General features: G+C 33.6%; 1 protein-coding gene across 2 annotated transcripts in view; it reads right to left on the reverse strand.

The window, feature by feature from the left end:
• The window catches only part of LOC149802536 (cGMP-dependent protein kinase 1-like), a 248,197-nt gene that overhangs the window by 20,409 nt on the left and 209,495 nt on the right, over positions 1-18,293 (reverse strand). For both annotated transcript variants that reach the window (XR_016420045.1, XM_089951780.1), the window contains exons 15-16: positions 11,426-11,611; positions 10,103-10,169 (exon numbers count right to left, since the gene is read on the reverse strand). Coding sequence is in view for 1 of the 2 variants with exons in the window: in XM_089951780.1 (XP_089807906.1) it covers positions 10,103-10,169; positions 11,426-11,611 (253 nt within the window). In the remaining variant the exon portion in view is untranslated. The remainder of the gene's footprint in view (positions 1-10,102; positions 10,170-11,425; positions 11,612-18,293) is intronic.

An 18,293-nucleotide genomic window follows, 5' to 3' on the forward strand; every position in this document is an offset into this window, starting at 1 on the left:
GATTTGATGGACCCAGGTCAATAGGTCAAAAGGTACATCATGCAATGGCAGATTTGATGGACCCAGGTCAATAGGTCAAAAGGTACATCATGCAATGGCAGATGTGATGGACCCAGGTCAATAGGTCAAAAGGTACATCATGCAATGGCGGATTTGATGGACCCAGGTCAATAGGTCAAAAGGTACATCATGCAATGGCAGATGTGATGGACCCAGGTCAATAGGTCAAAAGGTACATCATGCAATGGTGGATTTGATGGACCCAGGTCAATAGGTCAAAAGGTACATCATGCAATGGCGGATTTGGTAGTTTGCAGTTGGACCAGACTTAATAGCTAGTATAGACAGTTCATTAGTACAAATGTACTGAAAGAAATACAGAATTTTAAATGATTGCTCTTCAAAATAAAACCAATTCATTTGTTTTCTTCTTCAAGTTCTACCTCTTGAATAATGGTGAGCATATAAATGACTGAAATAATTTAATTAATTTCGTAAAGTTCAATTGAAATATGCACTAATTTAAAAATCTGTTTATCACATTATGAAAATCCTTGATTTTATTCAATAAAACTGAAAATGAGTAAAGTGAAATTATTTTAAGTACATTCAGACATAATATTTTTGCATTTTGTACCATCATGATGCAACGCAATGATTTGGTATTTTTCATTATAAAATGTCATTTTGGTTAAAGAAACACAATAGTGATGAGATCATGTGACCATACAGCATGTGCATGCCCAGTAAAGATTATAACTGAAAATAATATTATAATTTACAGATGTTTGAAAACTATAGAACCTTATTGCATTTAAATATTTAACAGCTGTTGAATGAAATTAATTAAAAATTAAAGTACTGTGACTGAAAGGATACACCCATTTACTGCAGCCCTCCTTTTATATGACTAGTATAGGTCACTAAGCCCACACTGGCTTTCATCACTATGCAGTGGAAAGCCAACCTGGGCCTGGGGAGAAAACAAGGTGAAATGAAAAAGGGTATCCCAAATTCTGGAGTGCTAGAGGCAGCTGTAAATGTTGACTACGGTAACTTAGATTTAATAATGAAAACAAAAGCATGACAATTCATGTCTTCCATGTGAACAACAGTAAAATTCATATTAGGCACGATTAATGTTATGGTATCATGGTTCATACAATCCTGGAGAGTTTGTTTTAAGGGCATTTCAATGAGCTTTCAGGGACTTTAAATGTTTTGAAGAAGTATATTTTTCTTGTGGAAAGGAAATTTTCTCCATATAATTATTAACTTATCACTGAATAATTAGATACAAATGAAGAAGATAAAACTGCATAAAATATTAGCATACCATTACAGCAATGGGACGTAGTAACCACCTGTGCTGTGTTTCATTTGATCCACCGATTTTTTCCATAATTTTTTTTTAAAGTTTGTAATTTAAAACTTTTTAGAATTTAAGAAATGATACATATTTTATTCAGTTTAATATTTTGTATTCCCTCAGAAAAATGTTTTTCAACAAGTTTCTCAACAAATTCCAGAATTTGGAAGGATTTTTAAAAAAAATTTAATTTAAGGATTTTTCAGTGAAATTCATCAAACTTCAAGATTTTCAAGGTTATACAAGCCACCAGTGTAATATCAATTAAGTTGTATTTCAGTCTAAAGTAATTTTTGATACTTGCTCAAAGAATGGGATGAAAGGGTATCTATTTTATATCAGTAATTCACAAGGGATGCAGATTTTACCGTATTTTCCCTTGACCAATATCTTCAAATGCAGATCTAGTCTAGATGTACAGAGACTACCAGGACTCTTGCTTTAACAGAATGGAGCAATTTACCATGAGATACTCCAATAATAAACTCATGTACTGTGAATTCACTGCTTTTTGTGGTCAATACCCTTTCCTAATACATGTTTAATTCATTTCCACAAAAGGCAGAGTCAAAATGGCATGAATGCATCACTTAGCATCAAACATTTAGGTGGTAGCCAAATAAAAAATGGTTTCATTGCTACCAAAAAAATTTCCTAAAATAATGTCAAGACCATATGGTATAGTTTATGGTTTTCCTGCCAATAAATGTATCAGTAGCTGCCAAACTGTGAACTTAACCTTTTATGACTGGAATTTTTTGGGATTAAAGAAACATTCCATGCAATATGACTACCAATGCTTCTGTTGAAATAATTAGAGAATGTAAAAAGATGGACAAAAAATACACTGACATCTCGTTTGGTTAAACATTTCTAAACAGACATGGAAATAAAATGATTGTGAATATCTCTCATTTCTTTAAAATTTCCTAGAATTGCTGTGAAAATTGAAATTTCCACCCATTTTCTGAAATATTAAGTAAACAGAATATTCAAAAGATACATAAAACATAATTCCTAAATACAAACCAATCAATTGTTCAAAATACAATTGAAAATTTCAGTTAAAGTGAATTTACTTTTTATTTGGGTGGTATTAACTTTTGTTTTCATTGCTATAATCAGCAATTTGATATATTAAGCATAACATTTTGCAATCAATTCTATTTCTGATACAGGCATATATTTAAAAAGTACCAACAAAAATATTCAGCAAAACAAAATTACCAGGTAGCCACAAAGATAAATGAAATCAGGTGTAAAACAAGTTTTATCCAAGAAGTTCCTGGAGAATGAAACAACTCCAGAAAGAAAAATTAGCTCTCTTTTCCATTGTAAGTGCGGATGCTTGTGTTTTTCTGATAACAGATACATATAAACAAAAGAGCAAAATAATCAATCATAAATTAAGGCGAAACTCTGAGAAGCAATTTGTGCCAAATCTTGTAATGCATCTAAAATATTCTTACTAGCTCCACACAAAAAAATTGTTTCATTACTAGGCTTATAACTTTAAACAAACAACAATACCAACCAAAGCTACCCCACCAAGATTTGCCTTCAGCTCTGTTTACAGGTGACAGCAGCATGGCTGGCATAATGTGATTGTTTGATTCATCAACAAGTGGGGGCAGATTGTTTTGTTCACATCCAAACAACTGTACAATACTTACAATACGAAAATTGTAAATACCAGTATAATGCAAACATGCAACGCTGACTTAATAATAGTCCTCGATGAATGTCAATCAGGCACTCCTGTTAATTGTTGGGAACTGGGGTGGCTCACTAGTAAGCATGCTGTATTTGAGACCAAAGGGTGCAGGTTCAAATCCTACCATTGGATCAGTCTGGTTGGCTACTGTAGTGTAACCTTGGCAAGGCACTTCCCCCCAACTTTTGTTACTGTGCCATACTAAACTCAACTGGTTGAATATTGAGTGCCCTCAGCCTTGTTTGTATTTTCAACTCACAAGGCACTATAATGCTAAACACCACCGATATGCATGTTGACAAATTAAACACCCTGTTTAACTGCTATCATACTTAAAACAAAAGGTAAACATGAGGCCCAGGTGGGTCTGATATACTAGTTCACCTGGTTTACATAACTTAAAAGGAGACCATTTCACTATGCAGTCGTGTGTGGCATTTTAAGAAAGCAGCCAGATAAAAACTATCTCCCAGTCTTTACATCCCATTGATTTTTCTATAACAAGCAGATAAAAAAACATTGTGTCCACATATAAAAGCATAATTACTACAGATAGATTTCACTCATAACTGAAATCACCTAAGATCTTGATGGCTGTTGTTGTTGTTATAGGGTTTAATGCCATTTTTCAGTACAAGATAGGCTATACATGGCGGTCAGTATAAATGTTGGAGGAAGAACCCAGGAAAACCCCAGAAAGAACCACTGATCTTGATGGTACAAACCTATATACTGGTACCAGGTTTTTTATCAACAGTATGAGAAGTAGAGGTTGTAGTCCAAGCCAATCAGATGCAAGATAACTCTTAAATGTTCATGGATCTCATTTATGACACAACCCTGTCTGAGATCATGGTAATTTTAACTTATTTGCTAAGTCTGAGGAAATTTTTAACCAAATTTTTTTTCTCCATAGTGATAACTAGCTAGAGAGTATTGGCATTGCCAATCCTATGTCAAAACATATGAAAAAAGCCAGATCTGTTAGGAATGGGGGAATTGTAAAGTGCACCACTCACTACAACTCACTCTGTATTGACTTAAACAGAATAACTTGTTTTTGAAAACCCAAGTTAGGAGAAGGTTGGCATTCAAAGGTCATGACTCTTCCAACTCTTTCATTAATACCTGTAACATACCTTGAAAAGATATTAAATACATTAACAAGGACCATAACTTTGTTCAAAATGGAATTGATGTGATAAAACTATAAGGTACGTCATGGTCTAAGAAACAATATTCACATAAAAAATGACTGCTATAAAAAAAATTGGTGTGACTTGAAGGATAATGGTGGCCTTACAAAAATAATGCCAAATTAGTGTTAGTTAATAAAATATTTTTGGTGGGAAAAATAGAAGAAAAATGACAGAGACTGTACAAATATTAAGTAAGCAGAATCCAAATAATTTACTATTACTGAACCAAAACTGATGGCAAAGTCTAGAAATATGAGAAAATGAAGGAAATGGGGTCACTCACAAGTGTAACTAGTATGGATGAAAAATGGGTGCATAGCCATACCATAAACTCATTTGACCTTATGACTGTACAGATTTCTCTTCTCAATTTTTGTCCTTTGCATTTTTATATTTCAGGACAGATTGAACATGCATTACAATTGTTGATGGATCAAACACACTGAAAAAGACATGTGCCAGTCAGGGTTTTAGGCAGCTGCAGAAGGAATAAGCAGCAAGGAAATCAGGTATAGGTACAGATTGTCTCCCTTGCAATTTCAGCTAATGATGGAATGTCATTGTTTGAAATCATACTAACATATTGTAAAACTTTTAAGATAATGAACTCGGCTTCAAAATGCTGTAAATTGATTATGCAAAAGGTCAAACCTTTGAGATACATGTTTTTCCTGAATTTTACTTTTCATATGGTTGATTCCAATTTCAATGTGTGACAATAACAATAAAGATGCCCAGTTGTTACAATCATGTGCAATAATTCAAGACAATAGCATCCAAGGATGTGTAAAAGTTGTAAAGCTTTGCTGGTTACAAAAAAATGTGAATGGATTGACAGATGGACAGAAAGATAGAAATGGTGATTATAGGGTTCCCACATCTCAATATTGGTCCTTAATAAATACATCAAATTCAATATGTACATTGCAAATGCATAACTGTGGCATGCTTGACAGCCAATTTTAAGTCTAAATATGTCCATAACTCAAAAGTTGTTCAGACCGTATGAAAATTCAATCAAGATGTCTAAATATGAAAATTAGTAATTCAGCAAGTTAGCAAAACTGAATGTAAATATTTTAGGAGTTGGTTCTTTGTTCACAATTCACAGTCTTAAAATGATATTAACGTTTGAGCAGAAAACAGTCAGATCTCAGTCAACTGCAGTGAAGGCATAATGGTGCCTTGATTACACTAATATCAATAAATCCTATTTCTGAATAAAGACTGGGTATAACATGTGGACTATTTTATTATAAAAGACTGACCACCAGAATTCCCCATCACACAAAGTCTTTTATGGCATGAGTGCACCTAAGAATTCCAAGACTTGTTCTCTATTGCAAAAGGATGTATTCATCAGAAAAGTTTTTGAAGTGGGATCTGCAGGGTGGGTACATCCATTGGATATATATATATATATATATATATATATATATATATATATATATATATATATATATATATATATATAGATATATATATATGAGACAAATCTTGCTGGGGTAGCTGAGCAGTACATTAAATGCTTTTGCTGATGCGGGGTTTTTCTAGCGGCTTACGCTGTAATAAATTTCATCCATTTCTTACCTTCCAGTTTATTAGATTTAGGCCCTAGCATAAGAGATAAAAATAATAATTTCAATTTTGCTTTTGAAATTACACATTTTTGTACCATGGGAATTAGTACACTTGCGAGAAATTGGTATGCATCAATAATCTAAATCTGGCATTAAAAAGGGGTATATTTTTGGGATAACATGATATTCATGAAAGGAGTTAAATGTTGAACTTTTCATACAAGAGTGTAAGAAACAGTATCCTTACAGGAATCTTTCTTCTGTAATGGGCATAATTTTTTGCACAGAGCTGTCATGCAACTTCCAATTTATTTTCTAACAGTAGTGACTGTTCATTTGACATTAAAAAAATTGTGAAATACAATAAAGAAAAAAGAGTGTTTTTGCTGGCAGAAAGTCAAGAACAATGAGTGTTTTCATCATAAATTTTTTTTAACAAGCACAAGCACCTATTTCTAGCAAGGGTTTCTTCTCCAGGAATGACATAAGGGTCTTGATAGAAAAGTGATTCAAACTCTGTCTTGCTTATCCCTGTTCCAGGAATGGTACACTCATTTAAAGGGCCTTGGTAGCAAAGTGGTTCACACTCCATTGTGCTCATCCCTGTTCCAGGAATGATACAGTCAGTACCATGGTCTTGATAGCAAAGTGATTTGTACTCTATCTAGCTCATCCCTGTTCCAGGAATGATACAGTCAGTACAATGGTCTTCATAGCAAAGTGATTCATACTCTGTCTAGCTCATCCCTGTTCCAGGAATGATACACTTGTTAAAAGGGCCTTGGTAGCAAAGTGGTTCACACTCCATTGTGCTCATCCCTGTTCCAGGAATGATACAGTCAGTACCATGGTCTTGATAGCAAAGTGATTCAAACTATATCTAGCTCATCCCTGTTCCAGGAATGGTACACTTGTTAAAAGGGCCTTGGTAGCAAAGTGGTTCACATTTTGTCATGCTCATCCCTGTTCCAGGAATGGTACAATCAGTACAATGGTCTTGATAACAAAGTGATTCAATCTCTGTCTAGCTCATCCCTTTTTCCAGGAATGGTACACTCATTGAAAGGGCATCGATAGCAAAGTGGTTCATATTCCATCGTGCACATCATCTTTTTAAATAGCAGGTAATACTGACAGCTCTATCAATATAATACTGTATGTTGTTTTATTCTTGCAAAGGAAGATGATTCCAATACAAAAGTCAAAGGAATCATTTGTTTGGATTGCTCATAATTTCTTAAAACCTGCTCGCTCTGTACTTGTGCTGTGATTCCTGGAGACTGTGTGTGCAAGAGCAAGTAGATGCCAATAGTTTCTTGTTGTCTTCACCTTCACACAACAGCCTTTACCATTAACGAGTACTTTATACAACGTGATAAAATATTTTGCACACTGAAGTAAAACAATCATTCTGTGGAATGAGGTGTCTCACCTGTGAATAGTATCATGATTCTATATATGCTAGTAAGACAGGGACTCCCAGTGTATCAGGGTACAAACTGTGGATATATCATAATGGTGTATGAAAGTTACAGCTAAATAAAGTAACTGATGTTGGCAATATAAGACTTTCATGTTCTTTAACATAGTGACATACTACTGTTGATGCCAATACCATGATTACAGTTGTCACTGCTACTGGCAGAAAAGTGAAATCTATGTGACACCAGTCACAGACAAGACATTGAAGTTTAAATTTAGAAATACAAAACAGCAAGTACTCTGAAATGGGTTCAGTGCTCTTAATGTTCACTTCTACACCCAAAATCGGTTGTGTTAGCATGTATAAAATATTGAATGAACTGAGATATGCACTATTTAAAATAAATGCAAACACTTTATTTTGAATTTTTTATTTTATTTACAGTACTTATTTTGGGTAACTGGGTAAACTATTTCCCCCATGAAGACATATTTAACTATAGTGCCTGAGGATGAGACATAAGAGCACTGTACCTCGGTTTAAATGAAAAGCACTCTAAGGGGAAGTGAGACAAGGATCAAAATGGTGTGATTCAACAGGCTATGTACAAACAGCAAGAAGCAGGATGACCAAGAGTAATCTACTGTAAGTAAGAAAACTAATTCAAGAAAATTTAGTTAATGTTTTTACCGTAACAAATTATACAAACTACAGGCTAACAATTTAAAAATTCTCAATTCTTTAATTTGCATCAAATATACTAAATTTCATTAATTTTGTTTAAGACATTTCATGGAACACAAAGGCCAATCTACAGTATTCAGTATGAGAATAGTTTTGAGGACAAGATCTTCTTGAGATCATATTGAGGTGAAGTCTTGAGGACAAGATCTTGAGATGATATTGAAGTGAAGGTTTTGAGGACAAAATCTTACTGAGATCATACTGAAGTGAAGGTTTTGAGGACAAGATCTTTATGAGATCTTATCAAAGTGAAGGTTTTGAGGACAAGATCTTCTTGAGATCATATTGATGTGAAGGTTTTGAGGACAAGATCTTACTGAGATCATACTGAAGTGAAGGTTTTGAGGACAAGATCTTTATGAGATCTTATCAAAGTGAAGGTTTTGAGGACAAGATCTTCTTGAGATCATATTGATGTGAAGGTTTTGAGGACAAGATCTTACTGAGATCATACTGAAGTGAAGGTTTTGAGGACAAGATCTTTATGAGATCTTATCAAAGTGAAGGTTTTGAGGACAAGATCTTCTTGAGATCTTATCAAAGTGAAGTTTTTCTTGGTTTAAAATTTATCATAGTAATCTAGACTTGGAGCCTTCCTTTCTCAAAACAGCAAAATCATTAGTTATGTAAAGCAATCATAATCTGACAAACTAGCAGTCCCCTGAATGTATCACATGTGCCATACAATCTAGACTTGTTGCTATTTGTCATTGAATGTTTTTCTGTCTGGAAAAATTTCTTCTGTGAAAATCAAGGCCAAATATAATGTTATATGTCGATAGAAAATGTAGGCTTCTAGTTTGGTACAGTATTTAAAATGGTATTTCTTCCAGAAAGGTTCTGACTGGTGTGCCATAGAAAACACAGAGAAAACAAGAATACTCTGAATGGCACCATATACACCAGTCATGTTTAATAGTTCTCTATGCAGGCACTAGTACTGTTAGGTTGACTTGAGAGTTTACTGTCCAAGGCACCATAATGACCTCAGTCTTTGGACAAGGTATACAATCTTGAAGCAAACAAAATGTGCAGAAAATATGCTTTTCATATTAGACACACTAAGACATTCACTTTTAATATTAAGCCCAGAGAATATAGTTTCTTTTATTACCTTAAGTGCAAGCCATCCACAAAGCATGTATAAGGAACTTACTTTGGAATAAACATTATTCTTTAAAACCAATGTTTCTTTTAGCTGTGATGACCTTGACCTTTGACTTTTTGACCCACAAATCAAGAGGCTTCTTTCCTACTAAACATGTAAGTCAACCATAAACCTTGATGAAGATACGGGTCAATATTTGAAATGTTTTTGTAAAAAACAATGTTCTTTCAGTTGCAGTAACAATAACCTTTGACCTTTTCACCCCGAAAATGATTATTCTTCCTTAAACCAATGCAAGCCATCCACAAAGTATGGCAACTGTCAATTGTGGAAAATCTGACTTATTGTTCAGAAACCATTTTTCTTTCTTTCATTTAGTGGCCCTGAACTTTTACCTTTTGAGTGCAAAATCGATAGGATTCTTCTGTACCCTAATTGCAACACATCTTTAGTGTTTGGTCCAGGTCTGTGATGTTGAGTTAATGTTATTGTGCAAAAATGGCTAACATAGTACTTGCCTAAAATGTAAACATGTTTTTTTGTGATAAAATCACCAATTTTTATGTCCAAAGCAATTACCGGCTAGATGGTAAAATGATAATTTGTTTTGTAAGAATAATAATTATAAAAAGTTTTTTAGTTCTGTCTTATCTGATAACACTTTGAAATGATTCTGAGCCCTCAACTTGACCTTTGGGTTTCATACCTTCTCTTATAGCCTGCCAAATGTTTGAACTTTGCAGTGTGGTACATGATCCATAAAACAAAATAAACTTTTCAAGTACATACCTAGTGACATAGCAACAATATCTTTGCCTAGTCTTTTTTTAATAAATATTATGTTATATCCAGATTAAAGTTGCTATGGTTACATGATATCTATTAAAGTTAAGAAAGAAAACATATACTGTGCAGGGCATTCTACGTAACTTAAAGCTGAGTTTGAAAGTATGTTTTTTTCTTACCTTAGGTTGAATGGGAGGAACCATGTTCTTGGTGAGAAGTCCTTCCCAGTCAAAACCTTGGAACCATCTTGAAATAAATGAATTGTCTTTTGTATATGTATGTTATATATCTTTAATATAAACATAGTATATATTTTTAAATTGACAGTATATTTAATATAAACTTATACATTTTTAATATAAGCATATATGAGATGTTTAATATGAATATATGTCTTTAATGTAGACATTTATACATTTTTAACATATTAAATATTTTATGTATCATAATATAACATTTGAAATACTTTTAATATAAGGCAGTCAGATAAGAGAAATGAGACTATACAGTAAAGGTCATTACATCCAGCACGACTATATTTTCACAGATAAAGTGAATTTAGCATGTTATGGATATACACATTTTGTGAATGACTCATTCTTAATAATTGTTTATATCTTTTTAACACAAGATACTGGAGCAAAAATACCTTCCTCACCAATATGCTAAATATTTGTGCTAGTTAATTTTTTAAACAACAGCATACATATACAGTAAAAAATTCCAACATTAATCACCTTACACATGGTGTGCAGTGAGAGTGAATGGCAGCCAGGGCAACGATGTTGACCCAAAGGGCCAGAAAATGAGGCCTGAAAGACTGAAGTCAGGAAAAAGTTCTTGGGAAGGGGCTAGTGCCACCATCCCCCCCACATCTAGGAGGCTTGGGGGAGTGTTTTGAGCTCCCCCAACAGGCTCTGGGGCCGAGCCCTGGCTGGAAGCAATTTCCCAGCAATTTAATGCCATTTGGTAGCTTTTCCTGCTTTTTATCAGGGGTTTTGGTTTTCCAAGTCCTCTGGCACCTGGGGCAACTGCCCTGTCTGTCTCCTCATTAGTACACTACTGATCATTCAGTCACATGCAAATAGTTTTTAAGGTGATCATAAAATCTCCAAAAACCAAAACAATATTGAACAAACAATTTGGCTGTAGCATCTGTGAGATGTCAAGAGTTACTTTGTCAAAAAAAAGAACTGCACAGTATAGAACTTTAGAAAGAATCTCAACAATACAGGCAAAAATCAGAATCTGTTTGAATTTCCATTACTTAGTTACTCTGTTGATTAATATATGTGATGAAATATTACATTAGAAACTACCAATACTGTCCTATTACCAATTCAGCAAAGTTCATAAAAACAGCATAGCAAAGAAACTGCTGCATAAGCACAATTAGTGATGGGCATCTTGCGAAATATAACGTTCCAATTGAGACACCCTTTTCAAACTTGTCTTCTTCTTAATTTATCTATTATTATTATTATTATTGCAAATAAACTTACTTGTTCTTCTTAATATCCACAATGCCATTCTTGCCATAGCCAAGTCTTTCTGAGGGGTTGTCTCGACACAACTTCTTTATCAATATGTGAGCATTCCTACTGATTTTCTTTGGAAACTCTATCACATCAATGCCTTTGAGTATGATATTGTACGTCCGCATTGGGTCAGACCCTGAGAAAGGTGGACTGCAATAGAAACATTATATTCATAATTAAAATTTCTACACACATTTTTCTTTATAGTTTTAATTTACTGTAAAATTATTTATTTTTGTGGTCTTGCTATCTTGTGGGGATTTAATTCATGAATTAATGACATAAATTCAAGTATAAATGTACTGAGTTTTCAGATCCGATAATGTCAAATGGTGGCTATAATATCCTAAATTTTGTTTTTTTTTGTGTAAAACATTAGAAATCTTGTGTGCACTTTAGCTCTCTCTGTCTCTCTATTATTCAGAGAGAACAAATCATTTAGTGGGCTGAAGTCACCAACGAAAAACTAAACAATTACAAATTAAAGAAAGAATGATTTCACAGTAGATAACGTAATTGTCTGGATTTCATCATATCAGGCTCCCCCAGAAATATTTGTGTTTCCAGTTGGTCATCTTTGTTTTTCGTTGACAACCCTAGCACCTTTTCCTTCTATGGTAACAAAAAATATTGCCCAAAATTGATCTGTGCACCTGAATGTGCTGTTTTTGCTCAGTATTTTGAAGCACTTAGTACATTATACATACTAGTCATTATAATATATATAATTTTAAAAACATACCTACCTATCCTAATTTTACAACCAGTGCAATAGGAAACACATAATTGGGGGGGGGGTAATTATATACAAATAATTTCATTATATTCGATAAACTGAATTGTCCTGTTCATCAACACCATGAAAAACAACCATTAATTTTGGAAACAATAAAACATAAAATATCTTTCAAATCAAGGAGATGTTAGAAAAGCTAAGATGCAGAAAGGAAAGTGTAATTATAATTGACTAAGCATATCACTAAGAAGTGGGTTTTTGGTTGTTGGTTTTAATGGCAGCTTAAACACAATAATGGATATATCATCTGAGGATATGAGAGTAAAGTGCCTGCCCCAAGGACACATAAAGGCAGCCAACCCAGGTTGGTGTAAGTGGGTACTGAATCTGCAACCCTTGGCTTACTCCTCCAATGCTATACCACCTTAGCAACCCTATAATTAGGATGGAGGACCAAACACATACATGTGAAAAATCTTGAATTTCCTAGGAAAATCCTGCATTTTAATCATGATTGCTAGTGTATTATTTTATTAATAAATTCCTGTCTTGTAGCCTAAAAGAACATGCACCTTCCTATAATTAAGAGTCTTACCAAATACTTCATGCAGAAACCAACAATGACCCATTAATAAAAATATCTTCAGTTTAAGAATAGTCTCATTAGCTATTAATTGCCTTTTACAATTAAAAACTCCCTGAAACTGTTTCCTTTGATTTGTGAATGTGCATTCATCCAAAGATGAACCAGTTATGGATGCTTCCTTGTAATATTGATTTATGTTGTCTCATTGTTTCACTCAAACTGGAGTTTGCAAGTTTTGAAGCAGCCCTGGTGAAATAAAATCACATGTCAATTCCTTATTTTTATTCCCACTACATTCATGATGTAAACAAGCATTTAAATTTATGTACAGCTGCAACTCTTTAAAAAATAGCTATCACATACACATGAGTTACTTCCTTTATGGACCACTCCGATGGCCTAGTGGTTAGAGTGTCTGCCTCAAATGCGTGAGGTATGGGTTCGATCCCTGGCCAAGTCATATCAAAGACTTACAAAAATGGTACTAACAGCTGCCTCGCTTGGCGCTCAGCATTAAGGTTAGTGTTAGGACTGGTTAGCCTGGTGTCAGGATAATATGACTGGGTGGGACATCATGCTACATGTCTGCAGCATGATGCCCCAGTGCTCGACATCACTATAAACTGCCACACTGCAGACATCATAGTGAATTGACTGAAAAATTGTTAAAACTACGTTAAAAATCCAAATCACACACACACACATACTTCCTTTATGGTTTATTGCTATGACATACATATCATATTGAGTTACGTCCCTTATGGTTATTAGTTGACTTAAACATCATGCTGAGTTACTTCCCTTGTGGTTATTGCCATGGTAGTGCTCTAATGTTTCGTATTTTGCATAGGGTTAGAATTTTAAAGAAAAAGAATTTCACCAGATTTCCTCACTGGTTATACTGGCTGTTTAAAAAAAAGACCTTGGTGTATGATTGATGGGTGTAATATGGTTATAGAGTATACAGCATGGCCTTACTCCAGATCTGCACCTTTCAAAAAAGTGCTAGTTCCACTTGGTCATTTTCACTTCCTGAACTTTAGAGGTAAATTGTATAAAAAAGAACTGATAACTTTTTTTTACATTTTATATATTTGGTAATTCATTCATTGCACTTTCAGAAGCTGGTATTGTCTAGTCTGGCAAAATTCATTTTCCCTATTTTAATAGCTGCTCTGGATAGTGTACTATAGACTAATTCAGGCTGATTTTTAGCACAAGGGAGCAGTCAATTTAGTTAGCAGTGTGCTTAAATCATGTACAATTTCCAGAAGTACAATCTCCAAAGAAATATCATCCACATTAAATTAATGTAGCATAGAGGTATGCCAACATTCTCTCCACAGTGCATGTTTTAAATGCAAACAACTTTACTTTACATACGTCACTCTCTCAAAAGTACATAATTACTGGTGAGCGCCCCCTATGACATGTACATCATATACTGAGTTACAACCCATATGGTCATTTCTTAATGACCTGGATATGGACATATTGGATTAATCAGCATCATTTTTATTTAAGACAGACTACAAATTGTAAGACATATTGGATTAATCAGCATCATTTTCATTTAAGACAGACTACAAATTGTAAGACATATTGGATTAATCAGCATCATTTTCATTTAAGACAGACTACAAATTGTAAGACATATTGGATTAATCAGCATCATTTTCATTTAAGACAGACTACAAATTGTAAGACTCAGCATCATTTTCATTTAAGACAGACTACAAATTGTAAGACATATTGGATTAATCAGCATCATTTTCATTTAAGACAGACTACAAATTGTAAGACTCAGCATCATTTTCATTTAAGACAGACTACAAATTGTAAGACTCAGCATCATTTTCATTTAAGACAGACTACAAATTGTAAGACATATTGGATTAATCAGCATCATTTTCATTTAAGACAGACTACAAATTGTAAGACTCAGCATCATTTTCATTTAAGACAGACTACAAATTGTAAGACATATTGGATTACTCAGCATTATTTTCATTTAAGACAGACTACAAATTGTAAGACTCAGCATCATTTTCATTTAAGACAGACTACAAACTGTAAGACATATTGGATTAATCAGCATCATTTTCATTTAAGACAGACTACAAATTGTAAGACATATTGGATTAATCAGCATCATTTTCATTTAAGACAGACTACAAATTGTAAGACATATTGGATTAATCAGCATCATTTTCATTTAAGACAGACTACAAATTGTAAGACATATTGGATTAATCAGCATCATTTTCATTTAAGACAGACTACAAATTGTAAGACATATTGGATTAATCAGCATCATTTTCATTTAAGACAGACTACAAATTGTAAGACTCAGCATCATTTTCATTTAAGACAGACTACAAATTGCAAGACTCAGCATCATTTTCATTTAAGACAGACTACAAATTGTAAGACATATTGGATTAATCAGCATCATTTTCATTTAAGACAGACTACAAATTGTAAGACATATTGGATTAATCAGCATCATTTTCATTTAAGACAGACTACAAATTGTAAGACTCAGCATCATTTTCATTTAAGACAGACTACAAATTGTAAGACATATTGGATTAATCAGCATCATTTTCATTTAAGACAGACTACAAATTGTAAGATTCAGCATCATTTTCATTTAAGACAGACTACAAATTGTAAGACATACTGGATTAATCAGCATCATTTTCATTTAAGACAGACTACAAATTGTAAGACATATTGGATTAATCAGCATCATTTTCATTTAAGACAGACTACAAATTGTAAGAAATGTTTAGGAGAAAGCCCATTTTAATGTGTCCATCTGTTCTGGAAATAACAATGACAAAAAAATTTCAAGGTAGTTGTTGAAACCTGTTTCCATGTGAAAAGTGTTAAAACATGTTTCCATGTGGACAATGTTAAAACATGCTTGTGCAATGCAAATCAGATGGAGGCATCCAATAACACTTCAATGAGAATGTGGTAAAGGTGTCCTAATATGCTTGCATTTAGAAAAGGGTTAAGACCACATATGTATTGCATGAAGTGATTTGGTGAAAATCACCATGTCAACAAAACCATTCATTCTGAAGGAGTAGCAATAAGATTTTCAAGACTGCTGGCATCATGGCTATGTTAGACAACATACTTATCACTTAGGTCTAACAACATGGCTATGTTAGGCAACATACTTATCACTTAGGTCTAACAACATGGCTATGTTAGGCAACATACTTATCACTTAGGTCTAACAATATGGCTGTATTAGACAACAGGTCAGCATAATTATCACTTAGGTCTAACAACATGGCTACGTTAGACAACAGATTAGCAAATTATCACTTAGGTCTAACAACATGGTGAATTTCACACATATTGGACCAGGAAGATCAATTTAGTGAAAACAAGGCTTTAAAAATGCCATGAAAAACCTCCTGATTTTAGGTCCCAATCTCTATTTTTTGTATTCAGTCTCCCTACTTGGCTTTTGAAAAGTTCATAGGTATGCCTTTGACCCCATTTTACAAAACTATGGTAATCGTGCTAATTTTAAAGAATAAAAGGCAATTACACATCAATGTACTTGTATAGGTACCAGTCAAAATTCCCTCTTATCACAAGCCAGTTTCAGGGTTTTAATGATTAACTGGCCTGTACTTCTGTCGCATAACCAAAGAAATTCACTGACTATCAACATAGGAGATGCCAAAACATCAAGCTTTCCATTGTATGGAAAGTTATGATGTTTATTCTTCTAAAACATAAAACTAAAATTAATGCTGTTGATCTTAGTTGATCTATATGAGAATTTTATCCTTTATTATTACCACTCTTCATGAACATGTAGATTATGATGGTTATGTGCCTTGTACAATTAAACGTGCGTACCTTTTTAAAAAATATAACTTCAATTTGTAGGATCACTTATATCATTGAAGATGAGTAACTCATGAGCGCGTGATTCAACATAAATGAAACAGCTATTAAGGGTTAGCTGAAATGTTATCTGGAAGAATGCAATTTGGTTGAAACAATGAATAAAGCAAAATCTGCACATAATATGTTTGGGAATAAGTTTGGATTTAAGTGACACTATGCATGCTTTGCTCTGTGTAAGTACTGTACATTATAGTTCAGCATAGTCTCCCTGGTAAACTCGACCGGCCTGCAAGTTATGAAGTCTATACTTACCTTTATTTAATTTCATGTTGGAGAAATCAGAAAATATGCACATGCAAAAAAAACCCAAAATCAATCATAGTACATGTACTGTGTAACAGTTTAATAATTGTCGGGTCACTGAAAGTTACTCTTTTTTTACATGCCCAGTTCAAATTCTATAGATTTTTTCTGTGAAGACTTTGTTTAAAAGTTAGTATATTTTAAGTAACAGAAGCCATATTTGATAAAGGATCATCATCATTTGCATAAACCTGAAAAGCTCTTATGGTAGAATATTTTCTGTTTAGTTTGATCAAATTTTAATGAAATTATTCATAAATGATGCAATATACATTTATAATAAAAACATTTGCTGTTTTGTGTCAGATTCCAAGATAAATGGAAACAGAAACCTACGACACCTGAATTTTAAAGAAAAGGGATCCATATCTGCCTTAAAAGCGGAATCATGTTTTAATGAAGGATGTTACACTGAGACCTTGCTGAACAATGGCCACCTCTTGCAGTAACACAGCAATCCTGATGATGACTTCAACCTAATAATTATTAATGCTAAAATCGTTGCATCACACTTTAAAGTTCATATTTTACAGCAGAAATTTTGTTTTATTAGCAGGAATGACCTTTATTGACATCATCTGTGTTGTAGTTACATCAAATAAAGTGCAACTTCATAATTTAGTTCCATCTTTATAGAGTAACATTTCTCCAATAATGTCAAATGAAAAAATAAAGAAAACAATTCTGAAACAGATCTTTACTACAAGTCCAAAAGACATTGCACTGATTTTCCAGTAGAATGGCTTGATTAGGTGACAGGGGCATAGTAAGGTAAAATAAAAGTATTCCTAAACTTTTGAAACTCAACACTCCACATCATTCATGAGCATATTCTCTCTCTCTCTCTCTCTCTTGATAACTTACACCATGTTATAAATTCCATTTAGCTTGGTCCAATTGTAGTATAGAATATTGTCCAGAATGATACATGAGACTGTTTAGAAAGCAATGCATAGTCCACATGATCTAGCTTAGTCTGAAAGACTTCAATGTGTAGTCCACATGATCTAGCTTAGTCTGAAAGACTTCAATGCATAGTCCACATGATCTAGCTTAGCCTGAAGGACTTCAGTGCATAGTCAACATTATCTAGCTTAGCCTGAAGGACTTCAATGCATAGTCCACATTATCTAGCTTAGTAGCTTAGTCTGAAGGACTTCAATGCATAGTCCACATTATCTAGCTTAGTCTGAAGGACTTCAGTGCATAGTCCACATGATCTAGCTTAGCCTGAAGGACTTCAATGCATAGTCCACATGATCTAGCTC

Source organism: Sinohyriopsis cumingii, chromosome 3 (genome assembly GCF_028554795.1).
Source record: "Sinohyriopsis cumingii isolate HCF-2022 chromosome 3, ASM2855479v2, whole genome shotgun sequence".
Classification (NCBI taxonomy): domain Eukaryota; kingdom Metazoa; phylum Mollusca; class Bivalvia; order Unionida; family Unionidae; genus Sinohyriopsis; species Sinohyriopsis cumingii.